Consider the following 25,000-nt stretch of genomic DNA (forward strand, 5'->3'; position numbering starts at 1 on the left):
AGAAGTAATTGTGTGAAGGGTATGTTCAAGAATAAGTTGAATGGTTTAGAGAAGTTGATATGCCAGAAGTGTCTGTCCATGTGGGGGGTCTGGGCCTTAGAGCAGCGTTTAACACACTGTATTGTCCAGCGGAGAACTATGGGGTGAGATACCTGATAGAATTTCAGTGTCTTCCAGCCTGCCTCTCTAGACACTGATGAAGTCAGTGTTTTTTCAGTTCACTGATTTCACTGACTAGGTGGCCGACCATTGCAACCTTCCAGGAGCCTCAGGATTGAAATAAAAGGGGTAGGGAGGTGATGGGGGAAAAACTGGATGAGCTGAAGTCTGAGTGGCATGTTTCATCTCAGGGATTAGTTCAACTTGAGAGATACTAAGTGTCCACCAAACCAGGAGCTAGGGATACACGAATGATTAAGAAGTAGCTCACTGTTCTCCAGGATCTTGCAATTTCGTGAGAAGTGTATAAACAATAATTGAGTGTGGTAAGCCCTGTGATAAAGGACATGTTATATCAAGGTCATCATTGTTAATTCACATTGGATTCAACACACATTTCTCAGTCGTTTTATAAATAAAAGAACAAGTTGTGTAAGACCCGTCTACCCACTTAAAATAGAATGTTCATGTTTTACGGCATGATCACAATGAAAATAATTACGTATTTTGTGGTAGTGAAGAGAGTTCAGGATTTACAATTAGGGAACTGGTTTCAATTTGTCTCTACCTTACATTAGTTGTAGGCAAGTTATCGGCAGAGCTCCGATTCTTTCTATAAAACCTATTTCTGCCTATTGTAGTCAGAATGAAGTGAGATAAGAATGCAAAAGGTCTTCCTAAATTATTCATGTCAAATTATTATTCTTGTCTTAGTATGACATTTAATGAAATAAATGGTATTTATCATCCTTGAACCCTTCAAAGAACTCGGTCAGCCTTCAAGATGGTTAACGAAACAGTTCTGTTTGCCTAGGGATCTTTACTCTTGGGGAATGACCTCAAAATGTCCATCAGGAATGTATTGTCAGAGAGGAAATGACATGACTTCAAGACGAGCTAACTCATAAGAAAATGACTTCCATTGCAATGAGTCCTCGAGCGCCACGCCTACGGGATATTTTCCAAACTGCAGCCTTCAACCACAACTGCAACCCGCAACCCATTTTCATTTCTCATGAGTCAGCGGACTCCATGTCTGGGAGGACCGGGGGAGGACGCTCTGGCCGTACTAGATGCTTGGGGCGACGACTATGGTAAGCCCCTCTATCCGTCGCTGGCGGCCAGACTCTGTGGTCGCGATTTGGAAATCTGCGCGGGAAGTGGGCGGTGCGGTGAAGCGGCAGCGGGTTGTCCTCTGGAGCTACCCAATCGAGGTGCGCTATTCTGTGCGCCTTCGGCGGCCTCTGATTACAGCCTCAGCCAACTGATCTCAGCCTCCCCTTAGAAGCCGCCCCTTTGAGCTGTAAGGGGGCGGGGACGGGGCGGGGCTCTGACTGTGCCTCCGAATTGGCGGCTTGCACTGTCGGCGTGCAGCCGGGCTGTGAAAGACAGCGGCAGGAGCCAATCAGCGAATCGGCCCCCGCCCCGCTCAGGCACTCGCGCCACCCCGGTCGCGGCCGTTACTGGTGGCGCGCGCGGGGACTCAAAGTAGGTGAGTTCTGGGGGGCCTCGCCCAAGGCTCCCCGGCTGACATCTTGGTTTTCCCCGGTGGGCGGGAGGGGCGTGCCTTGGGTACGACTGGGCGGAGGATACTTGGAAATTTGCTGCTCGGTTTATAATACTCATCCTTACCTGACGCTCCTCCCTGACCTTAGGTATGAAGACACAGGGAGCCGTTGGGCTAGGAGGGAACCCATGGGATGGAGGGAGATCAAAGGTGGTGGCCCATGGATTGGAGACGAGGGTCATGGGTACCAGCTGAGTTCGCCAGTCTTAAGAACGGAGTTTACATTATCTCCATGGAGGTGTCCTACTTTCCCAACCTGTCAACAGTTTCCGTTTAGAGTAGCATCTTTCATACTGTTTTGAGTTTTCATCTTATTTGTTCTTTAATCAGGAGGGCAGAGTTAATTTTACTTTGGTTCAGGAATGTATCCCGAATACTTACAGCGGTACCAGGTGCGCAAAAATTGTTGAATGAATATGATGGACCCGTGGGGAAAAGACAGAGTTCTTCTGCCGTGTCCAGTTCTCGGGGGGGTGTGAGGCAGAAATGGAATGTAATAGTTACACTATGGTGAGAGCTATCAGGATAAGTACAAGTCCACCAACCACCGTGAAACACTTAGGAACATGGGGAACACCAGAAAGCAGAGAAGACTCCAGGCAAGGCTTTGCTGAGGTAGTGACATTTGAACTGAATTGTAAAGGATGGGTAGGATTTGGACCAGAAAACTATGAGCAAAGGGCTAAGGAGCTGGCTAAGGCCTGCAGATGAAAGGGAGCAATGTGTTCAGAGACTGGGGAGAAGGTCCATGTGGCTGAATCATAGGCTTGGGTGAGGTGCGGGTGGGACATACATTTGAGGATATGAGGTTCTGATTGTGGAGGGTCTTGCTAAGGAGTTTAGATTTTATTTTATCCTATGGGCATGGAAATCCATCAAAGAATATTAAACAGAGGAGAGACATTATCTGGGTGGTCCTGGACAAATTCCTTAATCCATCTGTATTGCAGTTTCTTTATCTGAGAAATAGAAAGTAATAAGAAGGAATTCCCTGGCGCTCCAGTGGTTAGGACTCCGTGCTTCCACTGCAGGGGCCAGGGGTTTGATCCCTGGTCGAGGAACTAAGATCCCACATGCCATGCTGCGTGTCCAAAAGGAAAACAACCCAAAAAAAAAAGTAATAATAATAGTTTACAGGGTTCTTGTGATAATTAAATAAGTCAGTGAATATAAAGTGTTTAGAGCAGTGCTTGACACCTACCAAGCCTCTCTTTTGGCTGTTATGATTTTTTGCAGTTTAGTCTGATCACACTGAGATGATCTGATAAAGTGAAAAAGCATGGGCTTTGCAGCCAGAAGCACATTTATTCCTACCCTTTTCATTTACCTGCTATGTTATCCTGATTGAATATTTTTAGCCTTAGTGTCCTAAACGCCTGCCTCACGGCTACTATGCCTGATACATAGTTGGTGTTTGGCAAAAGTTATCCCAATAGTGGATAGTGAAATCAATTTAATGGATTGCAAATCGGCGTTTAAAGAATTGAGAAGAGAAAAAAACAGAATGACAACTACCAGTGTGTTGTATAAAGGCTTAACATTGTTTCTCAAAACATTTGTCTATAAATAAGCATGTGGGGGTTTTTTTGTTTTTTGTTTTTTTTTAAGATTTATTTATTTATTATTTATTTAATTTTGGCTGTGTCGGGTCTCAGTTGCAGCATGCGGGATCTTCACTGAGGCATGCGGGATCTTTCATTGCGGTGCCGGGGCTTCTCTCTAGTTGTAGTGTGCGGGTTTTCTCTTCTCTAGTTGTGGCACGCAGGCTCCAGGGCACGTGGGCTCTGTAGTTTGTGGCACGCAGGCTCTCTAGTTGAGGCGCCTGAGCTTAGTAGTTGTGGCACACAGGTTTAGTTGCCCCGCGACATGTGGGATCTTAGTTCCCTGATCAGGGATCGAACCTGAGTCCCCTGCGTTGGGAGGCAGATTCTTTACCACTGGACCACCAGGGAAGTCCCAAGCATGTGTTTTTGTATATATTTCTGTACTGGGGACTCTATAATATTTATTTCTTATTCCGTATCATGGTCAAAGATATTTCTTAAATGCTTCAGAAGAATAACAACAGAATGATTGGCAGAAAGGGAAGCATCAGCCTCCATAGCTATCCAGGTTTACAGCAGTTAGCAGTCTCCTCTCTGAGGCTGTGTGGTGTGACCCACTGAAAGAGGTGATAATAATGTGTTTTTTCCTCAGATCATGGAAGACACCCAGGTTATTAACTGGGAAGTTGAACAAGAGGAGGAGGTTGAAGAGAGACCCAGTGAATCTTTGGGGTGTAGCTTGGAGCCCCTTGGGCGACTGCGTATCTTCAGTAGTTCCTATGGACCAGAAAAAGGTCAGGGGTTATTGTGTGCTGAAGTACTGGTATTTCTTTTTCTTTTTTTCTTTTTTAGGCCTCTTATTTCTGTGGCGAGGTAATTGGAGGGTTGCAAGCTTAGATATGCATCTGGGAGATCTGAAAAAAGGTTTTACTGGGAATGGAGAAGAGGGGGCTGATTGATCTGATTGCTCCAGGCAAGTGCCCTGGACTCAATGGGGGTGCTTTTACTTTGGTAGGAGAAGATGAAGGGATTCAGATAAAAATCCAGTGAGGTCTGGAAATGGGTGGTGGTGATGTTTTGCACAACAATGTGAATGTACTTAACGTCACTGAACTGTACACTGAAAAGTTGGCTGAATGGTAAATTTTATGTATATTTTACAATAGAAAATAATCCAGTGTGGATGGATGGGGTATTGATTATGAATAATGCATTGCATATATTCTTTATTAGCTAGTTATCCTGGGGCCTTTTTTTTTTTTTTTTTTTTTGCGGTACGCGGGCCTCTCACTGTTGTGGCCTCTCCCGTTGCGGAGCAACAGGCTCCGGACGCGCAGGCTCAGTGGCCATGGCTCACGGGCCCAGCCGCTCCGCGGCATGTGGGATCCTCCCACACCGGGGCACGAACCCGTGTCCCCTGCATCGGCAGGCGGACTCTCAACCACTGCGCCACCAGGGAAGCCCTCCTGGGGCCTTTTATTTTTCTAATGCATGGGGGGACCTTGAGTGAGTAGTGAGGTACTTAACAGGAACATTTTCCTAATAGAAGGTCAGGACTCTGGCCTTGGAACCCATATACCTCTCTAATTCTTAGATTTCCCATTATACCTTGGGAAGAATGTGGTAGGCCGAATGCCTGATTGCTCTGTGGCCCTGCCCTATTCATCTATCTCCAAACAACATGCGGTGATTGAAATCTTGGCCTGGGACAAGGCGCCTGTCCTCCGGGATTGTGGAAGCCTCAATGGTACTCAAATCCTGAGGCCTCCTAAGGTCCTGGGCCCTGGGGTGAGTCATCGTTTGAGGGACCGGGAGTTGATTCTCTTTGCTGACTTGCCCTGCCAGTACCATCGCTTGGATGTCCCCCTGCCCTTTGTCTCCCGGGGCCCTCTAACTATAGAGGAGACACCCGGGGTACAGGGAGGAACTCAACCCCACAGGCTTCTGTTGGCTGAGGACTCAGAGGAAGAAGTAGGTAAGTTTGTGTATTGGGAGGGCGGGTGAGGAGATGGGGATTGTGAGTGTAAAACTGTCAACTTATTCCTTTCTACAACTGACAGATTCTCTTTCTGAAAAGTGTGTGGTGAAAGGACCAAGGACCTCCTTTTTGGCAACAGTAGTTCCAGAGAGGTGAGTGCCAAAGGGCCAGACACCTGAGTCCTCAAAAGAAGGAGGAATCAGGGGCTGGAGGATCCATCTCTACGAGAACTTATTACCATGAAAGTCTGGGCTGGGGAACTACACATACTCATTCAATCAACTGAATTTTTATTGAGCACCTCTGATGTGCCAAGTAGAAAACTAACTGCTGGAGATAGAAAAGAAAATACTACCTCATGTCTGCCCTCAAGGAGCTCCTAGTTGAGTGAGGTATCCCTTCTGGGGAAATAGATTCTATAGACTCTCTCTTCCCTTCCCTTCACAGCGATGAAGAGGGATCTTCCTCTCCCCTGGATATCCCTGGGCCACCTTTTGCCTTCAACTTGAACAGTGACACAGATGAGGAAGAAAGTCAGCAACCAGGAGCAGGGGAGGGCTCCTCAGCTGCCAGAAGAGTCACCGCTGCAGAGACAGAACAGCCTAAACCTGTCACAACTGGAATCCAGCTTGAAAAGGATCAGTGTTCAGTGAAGGAGAAGAACAATGACACGAAAGTTGAGAGGAGCGCGAGGAGTAGGGTGGTTCCAGTTGGAGTGATTCTGGAGAGGAGCCAGCCTACTGGAGAGGACAGTGACACAGATGTGGATGATGAGAGCGGGCCTCTGAGAAGGCTCACTGGGGTCCATCTGGAAAGGGCCCAGCCTTGTGGCTTCATAGACAGTGATACTGATGTGGAAGAAGAGGGGATCCCTGCGACCCCAGCTGTAGTTCCTGTGAGGAAGAGGCACAGCTTCCATGAAGTTGGTACAGAGAGTCCTCGGGCACCTGGCGTGGCACATCAGCAGGAGAGCCTGGCTGGTAGTGATACAGATATAGAGGAGGGGGAGGCCCCCCTGACTGTCCCTCTGGACAAAAGCCGAGCCTCCGTCGTGATCGATAGCAATACAGATGACAAGGAAGAAGTCTCAGCAGCGCTCACGCTGGCACATCTACGAGAGAGCCGGGCTGTTGCGTGGAACAGAGATCCAGATGCAGAAGACGATAGGGCCCAACCGGTGGCCCTTCTGGAGCAAAGCCAAGCCTCTGCTGGGAGAGACAGTGACACAGACGTGAAGGAAAAGGGGCTCCCAGTGGAGAAGACAGGAACTGTTCCCACGGGTCACACGGGCAAGGCATATTCAGAAAAGAGTCATCCTCCCCTCAGGGACAGTGATACAGAGGTAACGGAAGAGAAGAGCTCACCAGGGTTCCACCTGGAGAGAAGCCAAGCCTCTGCCACAGTGCATATCAACACACAAGTAGTGGAGGAAGTCCCACCAGGGCCAGCTGTTATACTTCTGGAGAAGCATCAAGTACCTGTAGCATGGACACATCAAACAGATGTGGAAGCTGAAGGAGGCCCAGCAAAGCTGCCTGTGGTGTATCTAGAAGAAGCCCGGCCTCCTCTAGCTAGGGACTGTGACCCAGATGCGGAGGAGAACACATCCTTAGCAGCCTCAGCAGTGGCAGATGTAAGAAAGAGCCAGCTTCAGGCAGAAGAAGATACTGGGACAGAGTGGGCTGTAGCTGTTCTTGAACAGGGCAGGGCTTTTATGGCTGGGGCCCAGGGTGGGTCACCTGCGGCCCAAGTGGAGCAGGACCTTCTCCCTGTCTCAAGGAATAACATAGCAGATCTGGTGGTGGACACAGTCACTCCAGGGGAACCCACCCAGCCACAGAGACGGGGGGCCCAGACCCCCACAGAAAGGGAGAGAGAACCACATGTGGATAGGACCATGGACTCTGGAGACAACCACGATGGTTAGTGCTGGCCTTTCTTCCTCCCTTAACCCCTGCAATAAAGAATGCTTCTAGGGTATCTTAGTTCATTTGAGCTGCTATAACAAAATACCATAGACTGGGTAGCTTATAAACAACAGAAGTTTATTTTTCACAGTTCTAAAGCCTGGGAAGTCCAAGATACCAGCAGATTCAGTGTCTGGTGAGGCCCTGCTTCCTTCTTCATAGGCAGCCATCTTCTCACTATGTCCTCACGTGGCAGAAGGGCCCAAGGAAGCTCTCTGGAGTCTCTTTTATAAGGGCACTGATCCCATTCACACGGGCTCCACCCTCATGACCTAATCACCTCCCAGAAGCCCCACCTCCTAATACCCTCACATTGGAAATTAGGTTTCAATGTAAGAATTTTGGGGGAGACACAGAGATTCAGTCTATTGCATGGCGTTGGGGCTGAGGAGGGAATAGTAGAGTAAAAGGAAGGAGTTAAGGGTCAGCTGTGATTTTTTAATTATCCTATATTCCTCCCCCACCAGATTCTGAAGATATGGACCTGCAAGCTACCCAGTGCTTTGTGGAGAGAGAGAATCAGAGCCTGGAAGGTGAGGACATCTGTGTCATGTGGATACTGGTACAAACAGGAGCTTGGAGATCAGACTGGTAGTCCTTGAAGTGTGTGAAAGCTGGGACGGTCAGGGTGGGAAACTAAGAATGGGACCCTGGAGTTCTGTGGAGCAGTGCTCAGGCCATGCTTTTTTGTGCAACAGTCCCCAGCATGGAGGATGAACCCACCCAGGCCTTCCTGTTTACTCTGCCCCAAGAGCCTGGCCCTTCCCGTTGCAGCTTCCAGGCCACAGGTATAAGAAACTCTCCCCTCCTCTGTGTCCCTAACTTGGCATCCTTATTCCCCCTCTACACGTTTCTTTTATATTCCTTGATGTTTTGCTGATGTTCCTCCATCTCATCAGAAAAAAAATGCCATATTAAGTCAGACCCATAGAGCAACTAGTCTAGCATAAGTTTTTAAGAGGCTACTGAGAGAGCTTTTATATGAAGGTTTGGGCTTACTTTTTGAGACAAATGTTAAATGTTATGACTATCTTCCTTACTCCCAGCTTTCCTTTAATAACCCATTTAAATTTATTATGCATGAATTTGTCTTCATCTTTTCTCAAGCTATTACCTTTTCAACCTACATTCCTCCCTCTTCTCTCTCTCTCTCTCACTCTGCTTTCAGGTTCCTTGGATGAGCCATGGGAGGTCTTGGCTACACAGCCATTCTGTCCGAGAGAGTCTGAAGCCTCTGAGCCTCAGCCCATTGCCACCCACATTGAAGCCCATGCATCTTGCCCCTCTCCACCTACGGCAGCACCACAAGAGCAACATCCAGAGAGTCCAGTTCATGCAGAGCCACTGGGGATTCAAGGCAGAGGGATGCAGACTGTGGAGGAAGACATGGGTACACCCAGAGAGACAGCAGAGAGGGTGACCCCTGAGAGAGAGCCATTGGAGAGGGAAACTGAGAAACTGCCCTCAGAAGGAGAGAGGGAAGATGTGATGGGAGAGGAAGAATCAACCAGGGGGATACAGGACAGAGAACAAAAACAGGTGTTAGCTAGAGATACTCAGGAACAAGAGTCTGACAAAAAAGTAAAAAGTGCAAGTACTGAAAGGGATATGGAGAGTTTGAAGGTAGAAATTGAGACACCCGAGGAAATACAAGAGAAAGAGAGAGAAAAGCAGACTCTTACAAGAGAAATATTTGACAGAGAAGCAGAGAAACCAGTAGCAGAGAGAGAGTGTGAGGCAGGTGGGTTACAAGGGAAGGTACCCAAAGTGATGCTGGACAGAGGCCCACAGACAGGGGAGACAGAGGCGGGGGGCCAGGACCAGAAAGGCCAGGCCTCAGGTTCGACACCAGAGCCTGGAGTGGGGGCGGGAGACCTTCAGGGACTTGCTTCAGACCCCATAGCTTCTGGGAGCCAGTCAGGTGGAGGAAGGGGTGCCCCAGTGGGCCCCAGGAGGCAGCAGAGAGGTAAGTGAAGGTAGAGGGGAGCCTGAGGTGGTACACAGCCCTCATGATAATCAACCGCTAAGTGACTGACTGCTTAGACCTCAGCTACTTGTCTTTCCCTTCTGTCTAGGCTACTTGAATTGCAAGATGCCACCTGCTGAGAAGGCTTCCAGGGTGAGAGCTGCTTTCTGTACCCACCTCCCCACTCCACAGGTCATCTCTGTATCTCCTCCACTGCCCCTTCCCCTGACCTTGCTTTCATTTACTCCTTTCCCCATACGTTTAACTTTTCTTCCATTTTCACTGCTCCTTAGTTGGCTTCTTGGTTGGCTCCTTAGTTGGCTTCTATCCGTTTACTTTGACACCTGTTGTTTTCCATATCTGTTCCCCAAGTTCTGTCTCCCCATCCCTGACTCAGAAAGCTCCTTTTTTCAAGTCCATTTCCTCTTTCTCCTAACCGTCCTCTTTATTAGAATCATCCATATATTGAGAATACTATACTGGCATTTTGGGGAGAGGTCTTTGGGAACGAGGGAATTCCCAGTCTAATGGAACAGACAGAAAGAGAGATGCCACGAGTACATTCTATAAACAAGGATCAAGAACAGTATCCAAGTCCTGTCTCTCTTCTCTGTCTCTTCCTCCCTCACTGGCTTCCATTTCTCCCCAGGGTAATCAGGAATCCCCAGATGCTTGTCGGCCTCCTGCACTGCAGGAGGCTTCAGCGCCTCTCCAAAACCCCCTCATCTCTCAGAGCCAGAAACATCCTGCCCCTCAGTCCCTCCTTTCGCCCTCTCTACCTCCTTTAGAACGGCCCATTCCCAGGACCAGACAAAATGAGAGTCAGGAAGCTCTGGAGACTCCCTTTTCCTCAGAGCTGGACTCTCTTCACCCAAAACCCAAAGTCAAGCCCCAAGGGTCCTCTCCAGTTTCTTCTGTACCCCTTGAGCCCCACCCTACCGCTTCCACAGACCAGCTTGTCACCCCCAAGCCCACATCTCGGGCCACTGGGGGCAGGACACTTAGGTCCTCTGTCAAAACCCCTGAACGAAATGTCTCCACAGTCCCTGAGCTCCAGCCTTCTGCCCACACAGACCAGGCTGTCACCCCCAAACCCACAACTCGGGCCACTCGGGGCAGGACACAGAGGGCTTCTGTCAAGACTCCCGAACCAGTTATCTCCACAGCCCCTGGGCCCCAGCCTTCCACTCCCACAGACCAGGCTGTCACCCCCAAACCCACATCTCGGGCCACTAGGGGGAGGACACAGAGGGCTTCTGTCAAGACTCCCGAACCAGTTTTCACCACAGCCCCTGAGACCCACCCTTCCACTCCCACAGACCAGCCTGTCACCCCCAAACCCACATCTCAGGCCACTAGGGGCAGGACACAGAGGGCTTCAGTCAAAGCTCCCGAACCAGTTATCGCCACAGCCCCTGAGCCCCAGCCTTCCACTCCCACAGACCAGCCTGTCACCCCCAAACCCACATCTCCGGCCACTCGGGACAGGACACAGAGGGCTTCTGTCAAGACTCCCGAACCAGTTATCGCCACAGCCCCTGCGCCCCAGCCTTCCACCCCCACAGACCAACCTGTCACCCCCAAACCCACATCTCAGGCCACTCGGGGCAGGACACAGAGGGCTTCTGTCAAGCCTCCCGAACCAGTTTTCTCCACAGCCCCTGAGCCCCAGCCTTCCCCTCCCACAGACCAGCCTGTCACCCAAAAACCCACATCTCGGGCCACTCGGGGCAGGACACAGAGGGCTTCTGTCAAGCCTCCCGAACCAGTTTTCTCCACAGCCCCTGAGCCCCAGCCTTCCCCTCCCACAGACCAGCCTGTCACCCAAAAACCCACATCTCGGGCCACTCGGGGCAGGACACAGAGGGATTCTGTCAAGGCTCCCAAACCAGTTATCGCCACAGCCCCTGAGCCCCAGCCTTCCACTCCCACAGACCAGCCTGTCACCCCCAAACCCACATCTCAGGCCACTCGGGGCAGGACACAGAGGGCTTCTGTCAAGACTCCCGAACCAGTTATCGCCACAGCCCCTGCGCCCCAGCCTTCCACCCCCACAGACCAACCTGTCACCCCCAAACCCACATCTCAGGCCACTCGGGGCAGGACACTTAGGTCCTCTGTCAAAACCCCTGAACGAAATGTCCCCACAGCCCCTGAGCTCCAGCCTTCTGCCCACACAGACCAGCCTGTCACCCCCAAACCCACATCTCGGGCCCCTCAGGGCAGGACACTTAGGTCATCTGCTAAGGCCCCTGAACCAGTTGTCCCCATAACTCCTGAGCCCCAGCCTTCCACCTCTAAAGACCAGTCTCTCACCCCTGAGCCCACATCTCAGGCCACTCGGGGCAGGACACAAAGGTCCTCTGTCAAGACATCCCAGTCAACTGAACCCACAGCTCCTGACCTTGAACCTTCGTCCCCCACAGAGCAGCCTGTCACCCCCAAAGTCATAGCTCAGGGTGGTCAGAGCAGGACACTAAGGTCTTCTACAGTAAATGCTGTGCCAGTTCCTACCACCCCTGAGTCCCACTCTCCAGTCCCCACAGGAGAGCCTATTCCCCCTGAGCCCATCCCTGAAGCCAATTGCAGCAGGAGGCCAAGGGCCACTAGGAAACATGGGTCTCTCACAGCTCACGTTCATGAACCCTACTCTGCACCCTCCGAACCTAACTCCTCAAGGGACCAGAGACGAGGGGCAGTGAGGGCAGCCGAGTCCCTCAGCACCATTCCTGAGCCTGCCTTTGCCCAGCTTCCCGAGGCACCCACTCGTGCTCCCCAGATCCCAAAGGGGGAGGCAGCAGATAGATCTGGCTTCACCCCAGAGCCCCAGCCTGAGGCCTCTCAAAATCGCAAGAGGCCTTTAGCTACTGCAGACTCACCTCCACTTCAAAAACGGCTCCAAAGAGGAGAAGTTCCCCAGAAGACAGCATTCCTTAAGGAAGAAGAAGAAAATCCTGCAGCGAAGCAGAGGAAGGAAGAGGTGAGGAGGGGGCTGGAGTCACCTAGTTTAGAAAGAGCTTGGGGGCTTGGAAACTCCCACCAAGTTCTCTCTCAACCCCAGGATGTAGTGATTCCAGGACCAGGCAAGAGAAAGAGAGAGCAGACAGAGGAGGAGCCCCGGGAAATACCAAGCCGCAGCCTGCGACGGACCAAACCTCTCCAAGAGTCCACGGCCCCCAAAGTAGGAGAGAAGGGCTCTGGGGCTTTGTGGGAGATGGAGATGTGGTAGGACGGGAGGAGACCCAGGGGATTTGGGAGACGGGTGCCGATGGCGCTGGTTGCCGTGACCAGCTCTGGCTAACCCCTTTCACAGGTGCTCTTCACAGGCGTGGTGGATGCTCATGGAGAGCGGGCAGTGCTGGCCCTGGGGGGCAGTCTGGCCAGCTCAGTGGCTGAGGCTTCCCACCTGGTGACAGATCGGATCCGCCGGACAGTCAAGTTCCTGTGTGCCCTGGGGCGGGGCATCCCCATCCTCTCCCTGGACTGGCTGCACCAGGTGAGAGGCCAGGAGATGATGACAGACCCGTAGAGATAGTGGCGGGAGAAGGCTGCTCACATGGGTCTGTAGAAAGCGGTGGGAGGAACGTGGGTACAGGAAGACGAGGTTAGTGAAGCAGAAGGCTTAATTCTGAAAACATTTCCTGAGCTCCCTGTAAACACTAGAAAGAAGAGCTGGGTGAAGGGCTGGGCTGAGCTTTGATACTGACTGTTACCGTCCTTAGTCCCACAAGGCAGGTTGCTTCTTGCCCCCGGCTGAATATGTGGTGACTGATCCTGAGCAGGAGAAGAACTTTGGCTTCAGCCTTCGGGAGGCCCTGAGCCGGGCTCGGGAGCGAAGGCTGCTGGAGGTGAGAGGCCATCTTCTGCCCCACACTTCAGCTGTTGCCCAGCGGTCCACGGCCTCTCAGTGCATCATCTACTGTCTCCACCATTCTCTTCCTCCTAGGGCTATGAGATTCACGTGACCCCAGGGGTCCAGCCACCACCACCTCAGATGGGAGAGATCATCAGCTGCTGTGGAGGCACCGTCCTACCCAGCATGCCCCGGTCCTATAAGGTAGGGGTGGTGTGTTCAGGATCTGGTGAGGTGGTAGTTAGAGAGGTGGCTGGAATGGGAACAGGTTAGATGGGAACACGGAGTAGTGAGAGGCTGGGGGAAGACCTCTGGTATAGAGAGGGATAGAGAAGGAAGAGGTCTGCTGATACCAAATGGACTTATTTTTATTTTTGTATATACAATTTTTTTGAAATATACACAAAGGGAGAGGGAATATGTAGCGAACCTCCATATACCAATCACTCAGATTCAACAGGTTAATTTAGGTTTTGCTGCATTTGCTCTATTTTTTTTCCCTTTTTCTTTCATTTTCTTTGCTGAAATTTTTAAGGGAAACTGCAAAGGTCATTATTATTTTTTCTTACATATTTAAAATATACATCTCTAAGAAATATGTACATTTCTTACATAATCACATGCCGTTATTGGTCAATAACAAAATTAACAATTGTTTCCTGGTCACTTCGTCTTACTCCATTAATCAAATTTCTCGAGTCATCTGAAAATGTCTTTTTACAGTTCAAATCAGGACTCAAACAAGGTCCATGTATCCCCACAATTGCGCTGTATCTCTTAATTTTCTTTTACTCTAGAGCATACCCCCCAACCCACCTAGCCTTTTTCCTGCCATTGACTTCCTGCAGAAACTAGGTCACTTGTCCTTTAGAATGTTCCACAGTCTGGATTTTTCTGTTTGCTCCCTTGTTGTGTCATTAATCTTGTTTTTCTATCTTTTATATTTCCTGTAAATCGTAGTTAACTTTAAAAGGTTGAACAAATTCAGGTTCAACTTTTGTGGCAAGAGCTCTTCATAGACAGTGTGTGTCATATGGCTTCCCGTCAGGAGGTTGTTTTTGTGCTGCTAAGACTGATTAGTGGGTCCCGAACCTACTTCTAGGATTCTTTTTCACCCCTGACTTTCTGTTTTCTCTTTCTTCCAGCCTCAGAGAGTTGTGATCACATGTTCCCAGGACTTCCCTCGATGTGCCATTCCATTTCGGGTTGGGCTGCCCATCCTCTCACCTGAGTTCCTGCTCACAGGAGTACTAAAGCAGGAAGCCAAGCCAGAGGCCTTTGTCCTCTCCACTTTGGAAGTGTCATCCACCTGAAAACCCCACCCCAGTATGCTTTTCCTTCCAGACCAATATATAAAGTGTTAGAAATATTTGGAAGAAAGAACTTAGGGCTTTAGAAAGGATTGGGGTGTACTGATCTCATTTGTCTTGGAACATGGGTGGGGCTGAAAAGCTTGCTGGTAAACAAAGACAGGGAGATTGGGAGCCACAGTTTTCTTAAATGGCCACTTAAAGTCGGCCAATCCCGTGCTCAGATATCTTAAGTCGCTGCTCACATTTAGCCGGACTGATGTGCTTATTGCTCTATGGCGCGCAGTGTCCTGCTTCCTGTTTGGAAACCATTTGTTTCTCCTCTTCTTTTCTTACTGGGATTCTTACTCACCCTGCAAAAGATAGTGGAAACAATTTTAGTGTCCAGAACTTGAAAGAATGCTTGGAGTGAGTAAATTTGAGGGTGGAGTTATGGAATGCTACTAAAATATTTTCCCCTCTCCTTGCCCCATCTCGTTAGAAGCATCCTTTAGCTTTGACGTTGAGCAAATCTCTGCCCTTTTTTTTTTCCTGGCCTGCTTTTCCAGTATTTATAAAGTTAGCTTAGGCTTAACCTCTGTGATAAATAAATATTCACTATGTGCCTTATGGTGTAGTACAGTTTTATTTTGTAAATTTTAGAAGTTGGTTGATTATAAGGATGTAGAGAAATTGGAACCCATCTACATTGCTCATGGGAATGTAAAATGATTCATCCACGTGATAAGCAGTTTGACAGTTTCTCAAAAAGTTAATTATAGAATTACCATATGACGCAGCAATTCTACTCATAGGTATATAGCCAAAAGAATCAAAACAGATGTTCAGACAAATACTTGTATACAAATGTTCATATCAACACTTTCACAAGGGCCGAAAGATGAAAACACCACAAATGTTCATCAGCAGATGAATGGATAAACAAGTTGTGGCATATCCATACAATGGAATATTATTCAGCCATAAAAGGGGATGAGGTACTAATTGTGCTACGGTGTTTTGAGGATGAATCTCAAAAGCATTATGCTAAGTAAAAGAAGCCAGACACAAAAGGTCACGTTGTATGACTCCACCTGTAGGAAATACACAGAATAGGTAAATCCACAGAGACAGTAGATGGTGGTTGCCAGGGCTGGCAGGGAGAGAAAATGGGGAATGACCGCTTAATGGGTACAGGGTTTTATTTTGGGGTGAAGAGAAAATGCTTTGGAACTAGACAGAGGTGGTGGTTGCACACATTATGAATGTACTAAATGACACTGGACTGTTCTCTTTAAAGTGGTTAATTTCATGTTATGTGAATTTCACTTCAATTTAAAAAATACTGATTAGTTTTGGGCACTTTTCTGCAGGTAAGTTATACTTAAGTTTGGAAAACTTTGGTGTAGTAGAAACAGCATGAGCTTTGCCAAACACTGTGCTGCTGGCTTTTAGACATACCTCATCTCACAATATATATTAAGCATAGCCATAGTGGGTGTGGCACACAGTAGGACCCAGATAAATATTAGTCCCCTTGCACTGCTCAAAGCCTTGTACTTTGTGAAGCTGCCTGTGTCCCTGAGGTCCACTGGATTCCTTACAGCACCTGCTGTCTCTGTAGCCCCACTTAGCACTCGTGCACACCCACTTCATGACTGGTACAATTTAAGTGCCCCGATTTAAATTTCTAGAGAAGAGAGATCTTTTCTTACACTTCCAATGAACCCTACAGCTCATAGCACATTGTGTAATAAATGTCTCTGTCAGTCAGGATCCTAAGAGGAAACTATGGCACAGTCAAATTAGGATAATTTGGAGAGAGTTTAATGAAGTGAAAATTATAAGTAGGCAGAGTGTAGGGAAATCACAAAGAATATTGCCAGTACCCACAGCTCTGTTGTGGCCACCTGTAAACACAAAAGGTTGAGAGGAGGGAACAGTTACATAGAAAGGCTTCCCTCAAATGCTGTGATTTTCTTTGATGTAGTCCATTCAGGACAACTTCCTGAGGCAGAAAGCAGGATGGAGAGTGAATCAGGAGGGAAAACATAATGATGTCTGGTACAGTATAAAATAGCACTGATTTGGAGGAGAATGGGAATACTAAGCCTCCGGGAGGGAGAAGGAATGTGGAGCCTGTGGGAAATTTTCTTGATCTCTTTAGGCCTATGTTTCTTCTATCTATTAGCTGAGGGAATTAGCTTCCTGATCTCTAGGTTCCTCACTATGGTCATAGCTACTGTGACCAGGTCCTTAGCTACATGATCTTTAATGGAGAAAAACCTTACTTTACTTTGATTTTTAGATGTGAATGTTAGTCTTGTAGGTATTACAAACAGGTCTGTAGGGAAAATTTTGGACAAAAGATCTTAGTGCTTTCTGACTAGTAAGTGGAGTCTAATGGGGTTGTATAGGTAGTTAATTATCACAAGCTTGGATAAAATTAACATACTACAAAGTTTACAACTGTAATAAAGTTTTCTATCACAAATATTTTAACATGTTGTTACTCTCATGTTTACAAAGTAACAGCCTTTGGCATTAATAGAACAAATCTTTCAGTGTTACAGACAAGTTCTCTCCCCTTAGCAAGTGGAGAGGCAACAAATCAGCTTTATAATAAATTACAGACTAAGCGTTTGTGGTAAAATAGTCACTCTTTTTCATCTAACAAGCTGTAATGGATGATTCAGAGCTTTGGGTTCTCAGCCTGGGTCAACAGTCTTCCGTTCTCTCACCGTTCATTATAAGTGTTAGCTGAGGCTTTGTAACCTCTTGACTCTGGCTGTTTTCTAGTCAAAGCTGTTAAAGGAAGGTGGGATCATAATGCCGTTTCTGCAAGAACCCTGCAAGAGAGGAACTGTCTTCATTTTAGATGCGAAAACTAGCCCAGCTGCGATTCAAACCACGTGCATGACTGAACAACCGCTGCCCTTCTCACCTCTCACTTGGGATTCTAACATTCCCTTCTGTGACGCGGAGATCGCAGACCCGGGAAAGGCACTTAGGGATCAGCCCTGAAGCTCTGTGCGAGAGAGCCGCGCGCGCCGGCCGGAAGCCTGGGCGTCGGCGCGCGGGAGCCCCGCCCTCCTGGGCAGGGTCCCAGGCGGGAGGCGGGGTCGGGGCGGAGCCTGCGGCCGCGGGAATCCCAAACCCGCCCCTTTCCCCACCCCTCCATTTCTCGCCATGGCCCCTGCACTGCTCCTCGTCCCTGCTGCCCTCGCCTCTTTCATCCTGGCCTTTGGCACTGGAGTGGAGTTCGTGCGCTTTACCTCCCTTCGGCCACTTCTTGGAGGAATCTCGGAGTCTGGTGGTCCTGGTGAGCGGGAGGGACCGAGGATGAGCTCTGGGGTAGGAAGGTGGAGCCGGAGCAGAGGGAGCGGGGGCGGGGCTTGGAGACAAATGACAGGGGAAGTCCAGGAGAGGTAACTAGAACCGTGAAAGCCGCCGAGACGCTGCAGGGGACACCAGAGGGCTAAATTAGCAACTCAGGGATTAGCGGTTTGGAGAGCCGGGAGAGTGAGGACTGAGGGGGAGAGAGGGCGATAAGCAGAGTATTCTAAGGAAAGGTTTAGTAAAGAGGACTATGGAGAGTGTTATAAAGAGGGAGCATTTAGAGAACCGAAACAAGAAGGGCACTCCAGCCATGCCTTTCGTGACTGACCAGCATGAATCCTCTTCCGCAGCTCTGAAGGAGGCCTGGGGAAGAGGGAAGAAACAGGGAATAGAAAAGTGAGGTGGGCAAAGCCTAGAGAGGAAGCATTAAGGCTCTTGAAAGCATTAAGGGACATGGCCTGGGGTCCCAAGAGGAGATAAGAGTAGGGAGTTTTTCCCACAGTCTTCTTGATCTTTTGTCCCTTTCTCCAACTCCCGCTAGATGCCCGCCAGGGATGGCTGGCTGCCCTGCAGGACCAAAGCATTCTTGTCCCCCTGGCTTGGGATCTGGGGCTCCTGCTACTATTTGTGGGGCAACACAGCCTCATGGCAACTGAGACAGTGAAGTCATGGATGTCCCGGTACTTTGGGGTCCTTCAGAGGTCTCTGTACGTGGCATGCACTGCCCTGGCCTTGCAGGTATGAAGCCCTGGCAACTGAGTCCTCAAGGGAAACAATCTGTGGGAAGGATTCCGTCGACCGGAGAGGCAAGGACCTTAGGCTTCTGATAAAACATGGGTTTAGGAGGAGAACTAAGGGTGTTCAGGACTGTAATCTCAGCTCCCATTCCTCCACAGCACATATCCTACTTTTTATCAAGAATGGTGTACTGCTTGTCATTCCCCGAGCATGATATGTGCATTCTCACCGTTGCAACTTTGTTCACGTTGTCCTGCTTGAGATTCCCTTGTTAGCTCCTCTTCAGTCTTATCCTGTCTTCAAAAGCACTTCCCTAGGTCACAAGAGAAAGCTTCCCAGTTAGTACTCATCTGTTTCTCAGTGGGTGCTTGGCCTAGGCTACTTTGTGTACCTATCTGGTGACTCTCATCCATTCTTTAAGTCCTCAGAGTACAGACAAGTCATTCTTACATACTTGGGACCCCACCCAGTACCCTCCACATGTTGAACATTCTCATGGTAGAGGCGGGGAGAGCAGCTGGCCAGCCTGGGATGGGGGCAGCCTCTGGGTCTAGGTCTTTCAAGGGTGGGCTGCTGGGATACCCAGTCCCTCATCCTCCTTCAGCTGGTGATGCGGTACTGGGAGCCCGTGCCCAGGGGCCCCGTGTTGTGGGAGGCTCGGGCCGAGCCATGGGCCACTTGGGTGCCCCTCCTCTGCTTTGTGCTCCACGTCATTTCCTGGCTCCTCATCTTCAGCATCCTTCTCGTCTTTGACTACGCAGAGCTCATGGGCCTCAAACAGGTGAGGCTCCCAGATCCCTACCCCAAACCTCTGATCCTTTCTAGAATACCTCTTTCCCCTCCAAGGATGTCCCTCCTCCTCCCCTACTCTTCCACCTGCCTCTTGCTTTTGACTCCCTCACCTCCCTTTCTTGTAAGATAGTCTCCCCTTAGCCCTCGCTCAAAGGCCAGAAACCATGGGCTTCCTGGGCCTGGGGAAGTTTCATGGACCAGAGATGAGGGTCAGGGACCCCAGTCTCAGAAGGGTGGTTCCTGGGCCTGCGTTATAGAAAGGAGGGTGCCTGGAAGGGGAGGAAAGAGGCAGCTAAGTTGCGACAAGGGCTTGACTCCATTTCTAAGCCATTCTCCCTCTCTTAGGTGTACTACCATGTGCTGGGGCTGGGCGAGCCTCTGGCCCTGAAGTCTCCCCGGGCTCTGAGACTCTTCTCCCACCTGCGCCACCCAGTGTGTGTGGAGCTGCTGACTGTGCTATGGGTGGTGCCCACCCTGGGCACTGACCGCCTCCTCCTTGCTCTCCTCCTTACCCTCTACCTGGGCCTGGCTCACGGACTTGACCAGCAAGATCTCCGCTACCTCCGGGCCCAGCTGCAAAGAAAACTCCACTTGCTCTCCCGGCCCCAGGACGGGGAGGCCGAGTGAGGGGCTAACCCTCGTTCTAAGCCCTGTACTTCCTTTTCCCCTCCAATTCCAAATCCCCTTAACATCCAGGCCTTGGCTGCTTCAGACCAGAGGCCCAAATCCATGGACTGAAGGAGCTGTCCCTTCCCTTGTTTGAGCCTCCACTCCTTGGGTCCAGCTCCATATCTTAAATTCTGAGTTTCAGCCATTGGACTCCAAGGGCCGCTTCTCACCAGCCAGGAAGAGGGAGTGGGGAACTTATCTGTCTCCTCAGAGTTTAGGGCTTGACCCTCCATTAACAACCTCCTCACAAGGAGAAGGGTCTGGCCTGACCACTCCCCTGGTCCTATTTCTGGCCTCTGCGCCTCAAGGATCCTCTTCTCCACGTCTAGCTCCCCTCCTAGGAGCTGGACCAAGATCCGCAAGTTTGACGATAGTGGCTGCCCCATCAGGCTCCACACCTTGCAGCTGCGGCCCAGCCCCACTGTCTGGCCTTTCCAGCTCCCTAGGCCCTGCCCCTGGGCTCCAGACTCATGAACCTAGTTGAGCAGATTCTCCTGCTCTTAATTCGGGTGACTAAGGGCTCCCTGCTCTCCCGAGTAACTCGCGCTACAGGAAAATAAAATTCAGCCTGGTTTTTCTACGTGTAGCATGCAGTCTGTCAGTGTCTCTCAAGCTGCAGGGCTGCCTCTGGGAAGGACAGGCGAGCCAGACTCGAGTCTGGGCATCGGCCGCGCCCTCTGATGACCGCTGGGTGGCGGCCACTCCCCGCGGACCGCCCCACCCCCCTTCCCGGAGCACCCGGTCTCCCTTCCTCCAAATCCCCCAATTTCCTCGCTGCAGACCTGGGGACCCTCGGCAGATAGGTTGAAGCGGAAGAGTGGGGCAGCGGCTCGGGTAAGGGAGCTAGCTTCCAAAACCGTTGGCTTCCGAGCGCCGCTCCTGCTGCCGCCCCCTCCCTACGGGTCCCCCGCAGCCCGGCGGCCGCCCCGGCCCCCACGGTAACAAAGGCTGGCCCGGGAAGGCAAATGCGTGGGGAGGAGCGGCAAGAGATGGGAAGGGCGGGCCCGGCTCGGAGCAGCTGCCGCTTCCTCCCCAAGTCCCTCGAGGGGCCTGAGTCACGGGCCACCGCCCTGGGTTGGCGAGCTGGGGGCGGAGGTCTGGACACCTGGGTTATCCGGGAGCCGGGTGAGAAACCCTGGGGACAGACGTCGGAGGGCCAGGGCTGGCGGCGGGAAGAGAGGAGACCCGGAGCCGAGTCCCACGCGGGGTCGGAGGGAGCGAGGCTCCGCCCCCTCGCCCGGCTCCGCCCCGCGCCCCCTTCCCTCTCCCCATTGTCCTCAGACAAAGCGGCCGTCTCCCCCCGCCCGGTCCCCTGGTCTCTGTCTCCGTCCCTCCTCCTTGGCTCCCTCTTTCCGTCCTCCTCTCCCTCCCTCCTCCCCTCCCTCCTGTCTCCGGATCTCCCTCGATCCCTCTCTCCTCCTCTTCCTCTCTCCTCCTCTCTCCGGACGTCAGGCTCCTTCGCACCCCCTCCCCTGGGAGCCCCGCGGCGTGTGAGTTGACTGAGGGGCTTCAGCCTTGGGGAGGGGGTGTCTCCTCTCCCGTCCCCGCTCCCGTCCCCGGCCCGAACCTTGGGCTGTCTCCTCTTTGTGCCGAGATTGCCTGTCTGTGCGGTCAGAGCCGGGTGGGGATGGCCGGCTATGTCGGGGTTCCGTGAGAGCCAAGACCCGGGCACAGGACTGGCAGGCTCCGGAAAAAAGAGGTGTGGGGCCGGTGCTCCGCACGCCTGGGTCCCGGGGCACCGCCGGTAGGGGAGGCAGGCGGTGGTGCCGGGACCGCGTTAGGGTGGGGGTGGACGCCAGGGTTCTGGGAACGTGCTGGCAGGTCCGACACCCGGGTTCCGAAAGTCCCCGGGGGAGGGTATTTCCCCTGACCCGCCTCGGGGCGGAGTGCGGGGCGGAGGGGAACGCGCCGGGCTGCAGCCGCGGAACCCCCTCGCCCCTCTGCCTCCCTGACTTCCCCTTCTCCCTTAGACCTCTCCACTCTCCGCTCTCCCACCTCCCCGACACCCCCTCAGGTCCCAGTGCCCCCTCTCCGGCGGGATTCCCTGACCTCTCTTCCCACTCTCACCGCTCCTGGGGTAGCGGTGAGGCAACCTCGCCTGGACCCTGTCCCCCTCACGTCCAGCCTCTCCTTTCTCTCTTCGCCCGCGCGCCAACTTCTCTCGTTTTTCTCTCTTCTCACATCCCGGGAACTGTCTCTGATACCCATAACCTGTACTGACAAATCTGACTCCTGCCTCTTTGCCCTGAATCTCCACTCTTCCTCTCAACCCATCCCCCGACTGCCATCAACTTGACTCTTAGTTTCCCCTTCACTTTCTCAGCTTTCCTCCTTTCTCTGCTCCCCGCTCTTTCCCTCTGTCCTCACCCTCAGCTCCTCTGCCCTCCTCTGTGTCCCACCTCTCCGCTCCACTACCTCCCCTCCCACCCCCATTCGCACCCTCTGGGCCTCTCTGGAGCCTCTCCTTCCTGTTCTCTGCCCCCAGCGTTCCCCACCCTCCCCAAGGGGACCATGGCCACCATCCCAGACTGGAAGCTACAGCTGCTAGCCCGGCGCCGGCAGGAGGAGGCAGCCGTTCGTGGCCGGGAGAAGGCAGAGCAGGAGCGGCTGTCCCAGATGCCAGCCTGGAAGCGGGGGCTTCTGGAGCGCCGCCGGGCCAAGCTTGGTCTGTCTCCCGGGGAGCCTAGCCCTGCGCCTGGGACTACGGAGGCTGGACCTCCAGACCCAGACGAGTCTGCTGTCCTCCTGGAGGCCATTGGGCCAGTGCACCAGAACCGATTTATTCGGCAAGAGCGCCAGCAGCAGCAACAGCAGCGGAGTGAAGAGCTACTTGCAGAGAGACGGCCTGGGTCTTTAGAGGCCTGGGAGCGGAGACTCAGCCCTGGGGAGATGCGGGATCAGAGCCCCAAGGGAAGAGAGTCAAGAGAAGAGCGGCTCAGTCCCAGGGAAGCCAGAGAGAGGAGGCTGGGGATAGGGGGAGCTCGAGAGTCGAGCCCCAGGCCTGTGGAGGCTCGAGACTGGAGGCAGAGCCCAGGAGAGGCTGGAGACAGGAGCTCCAGACTGTCAGAGGTGAGGAAATGGAGGCTGAGCCCTGGAGAAACTCCAGAGCGGAGTCTGAGACTGGCAGAGCCTCAAGAACAAAGCCCCAGGAGAAAAGAGGTGGTGGAAAATAGACTGAGCCCGGTGGAGTCTGACAACCAGAAGTTGGGCCTGACAGAGGCCCATAAATGGACGCCTGACTCCAGAGAGTCTCAGGAACAGAGTTGGGTACAACCGGAGGCATCAGAGTGGAGGCTGAGCTCAGGAGAAGAAAGAAAAGACTGCTCAGAGGAATGTGGGAGACAAGAAGAGAGGCCAAGTCCAAGGATGGTCCCAGAAGAGATTACAGCGTCGTCAGAGACCCTGACAAGGGAGGCTCCAGACATCAGTTCTGGAGGAGTGGAGGCAGCAGAACAGAGGCCCACCCCTGCGGAGGATGGCGAGAGGGGCTTGAGGCTGACAGAAGGGTGGAAATGGACCCTGAACTCTGGGAAGGCTCGAGACTGGACACCCAGGGACACAGAGACTCAAACTCAGAAACCAGACCCTCCAGAGTCTGCCGAGAAGCACCTGAGTCCTCTCGCTGCAGAGGCTGGAGAAGGGGAAGCTGAGAAGGAGGAGGCAGGGGCTCAGGGCAGGCCTCTGAGCGCCCTGCAGAACCGCTGCTCTGTGCCCTCCCCCCTCTCACCAGAGGACGCTGGGACTGGAGGCTCTAGACAGCAGGAAGAGGAAGCAGGGGAACTCCGGCCCCCACCAGCAGCCCCTCTGTCTCCCCCAACAGGGCCAGGGGTGGGGGCCCCCCGCCGCAGCGGACACACCTTCACAGTCAACCCCCGGCGGTCCGTGCCCCCTGCAGCCCCTGCCACTCCGGCCAGCCCAGCCACAGCTGACGCTGCAGTCGCTGGGGCTGGGAAGAAGCGGTACCCAACTGCTGAGGAGATCTTGGTTCTGGGGGGCTACCTCCGCCTCGACCGCAGCTGCCTTGTCAAGGGGTCCCCTGAAAGGCACCACAAACAGGTAGGGAGCAGCCAAGTCAGACTCCTCAGAAGCCCACTTGTCGGCTCTCTGTGGGCTCCTGTCTCTGTCTCATACGCCTGTATTCTTGTCTTGGTCTATGCGTTCTTGTTGATTCCTGCCACCACTCTTCCTCCCCTGCGCACACACCCTTCCTTCTTCCTTCTCGTAGCCCTTCTTTTCCATTCACTTCCCAGCCCAAGGAGGCTGCCCCGCAAGCAAGCGCTGTCCTGGGTGTGTCCCTCTCAGGCTGTACCCAGGCTGCTCACCCTCTGTTCCCTCAGGCTCTGAGCCCCCAGCCCCCCAGTTCTTTCCATTGCTGACTCTGTGACCCAACCCAGGCCATCTGGTGGGAGACCTGAGCTGAGGCCACAGCCTGGAGCCTGTGAGGGCAGGGTCCGCAGGGCAAAAGCACTTCCAGCCTTCCAGCGGGGAGGATGTCGGGGCGGAAAGCCTGGGGAGGTGGAGGGGTGGCTTTGGGCTTGTAGGGATAAGTGAGCGGAGGAGGGTCTCACAGACCCGAGGACGAGGGGTGCGGAGGAGGGACACCGCAGGACAGCAGGGGGAGGGGAGTGGAACAGGGCTGGCCAAGGAGCAGAGAAGGCTTTCGAACCCCGAGTCTGCCCCATGGGAGAGACGCACACAGAGGCCATTTGAAGTGGGTGACCTCGAGGTTGCACACCCCCAGCTGGGCTGCTGCTTCAGACAGTACTCCCTTCTCTCTTGGGACAAGAAAAGCCTTCTCCTCTTCCAAAATACCCCCTCGCCATTCCCTCCCTGTCCTTCCTCCCTGGGCTTCCCCTCCCTCCCCAGAACTGGCTCAGCAGTTGGTTTTCCCCTCTCTTCCTGCCATCCCGGCCTCTCCCTCCTCTTGGGGTAGAAAGAGAAGTGAATTTGGAGGCACAGTGCTGAGAGCAGGGAGGACAAAGGGAAGTCCTTCCTCCCTGGGCTTCCCCTCCCTCCCCAGAACTGGCTCAGCAGTTGGTTTTCCCCTCTCTTCCTGCCATCCCGGCCTCTCCCTCCTCTTGGGGTAGAAAGAGAAGTGAATTTGGAGGCACAGTGCTGAGAGCAGGGAGGACAAAGGGA

General features: G+C 52.4%; 3 protein-coding genes and 1 long non-coding RNA gene across 11 annotated transcripts in view; 3 read left to right on the forward strand and 1 right to left on the reverse strand.

The window, feature by feature from the left end:
* Positions 1-1,198: 1,198 nt before the first annotated feature.
* MDC1 (mediator of DNA damage checkpoint 1) lies at positions 1,199-14,953 on the forward strand. Of its 5 annotated transcripts, XM_024738561.1 has the most exons (15): positions 1,200-1,253; positions 3,923-4,064; positions 4,865-5,245; positions 5,331-5,400; positions 5,696-7,170; positions 7,683-7,748; positions 7,914-8,003; positions 8,384-9,181; positions 9,291-9,334; positions 9,831-12,161; positions 12,243-12,362; positions 12,495-12,677; positions 12,904-13,029; positions 13,128-13,238; positions 14,180-14,953. In XM_024738561.1, the coding sequence occupies exons 1-15, from the start codon at positions 1,233-1,235 to the stop codon at positions 14,345-14,347; spliced, it is 6,126 nt and encodes a 2,041-aa protein (XP_024594329.1). In that variant the 5' UTR covers positions 1,200-1,232; the 3' UTR covers positions 14,348-14,953. The 5 variants fall into 5 exon arrangements, with proteins under 5 accessions (XP_024594325.1, XP_024594329.1, XP_024594330.1 ...); XM_024738557.1 differs by having other exon boundaries at positions 1,199-1,253; positions 9,831-12,362; XM_024738562.1 differs by having other exon boundaries at positions 8,384-8,605; positions 9,831-12,362.
* On the reverse strand, positions 14,561-21,738 carry LOC112395405 (uncharacterized). 3 transcript variants are annotated; one of them, XR_003002378.1, is made up of 6 exons: positions 21,429-21,738; positions 18,630-18,713; positions 17,991-18,025; positions 17,599-17,642; positions 17,065-17,172; positions 14,561-14,697 (listed from the first exon to the last, which is right to left on the reverse strand). It is a non-coding gene; the product is annotated as an uncharacterized LOC112395405 (long non-coding RNA). The 3 variants fall into 3 exon arrangements; XR_003002380.1 differs by having other exon boundaries at positions 17,065-17,186; XR_003002379.1 differs by lacking the exon at positions 17,065-17,172 and having other exon boundaries at positions 14,564-14,697.
* On the forward strand, positions 17,269-20,442 carry NRM (nurim). 2 transcript variants are annotated; one of them, XM_024738565.1, is made up of 4 exons: positions 17,271-17,645; positions 18,204-18,400; positions 19,005-19,181; positions 19,538-20,442. In XM_024738565.1, exons 1-4 carry the CDS (start codon positions 17,513-17,515, stop codon positions 19,817-19,819), a joined length of 789 nt encoding a protein of 262 aa, XP_024594333.1. In that variant the 5' UTR covers positions 17,271-17,512; the 3' UTR covers positions 19,820-20,442. The 2 variants fall into 2 exon arrangements, with proteins under 2 accessions (XP_024594334.1, XP_024594333.1); XM_024738566.1 differs by lacking the exon at positions 19,005-19,181 and having other exon boundaries at positions 17,269-17,645; positions 19,538-20,441.
* Positions 21,739-21,760: 22 nt separating the features above from the next.
* Positions 21,761-25,000, forward strand: part of PPP1R18 (protein phosphatase 1 regulatory subunit 18) — a 9,333-nt gene continuing 6,093 nt past the window's right edge. Inside the window, exon 1 of the mRNA XM_024738563.1 lies at positions 21,761-23,917. Within this exon, the coding sequence (XP_024594331.1) occupies positions 22,373-23,917 (1,545 nt within the window). The 5' untranslated portion in view covers positions 21,761-22,372. The remainder of the gene's footprint in view (positions 23,918-25,000) is intronic.

This window comes from Neophocaena asiaeorientalis, unplaced genomic scaffold, assembly GCF_003031525.2.
Source record: "Neophocaena asiaeorientalis asiaeorientalis breed wild unplaced genomic scaffold, Neophocaena_asiaeorientalis_V1.1 scaffold282, whole genome shotgun sequence".
NCBI lineage: Eukaryota > Metazoa > Chordata > Mammalia > Artiodactyla > Phocoenidae > Neophocaena > Neophocaena asiaeorientalis.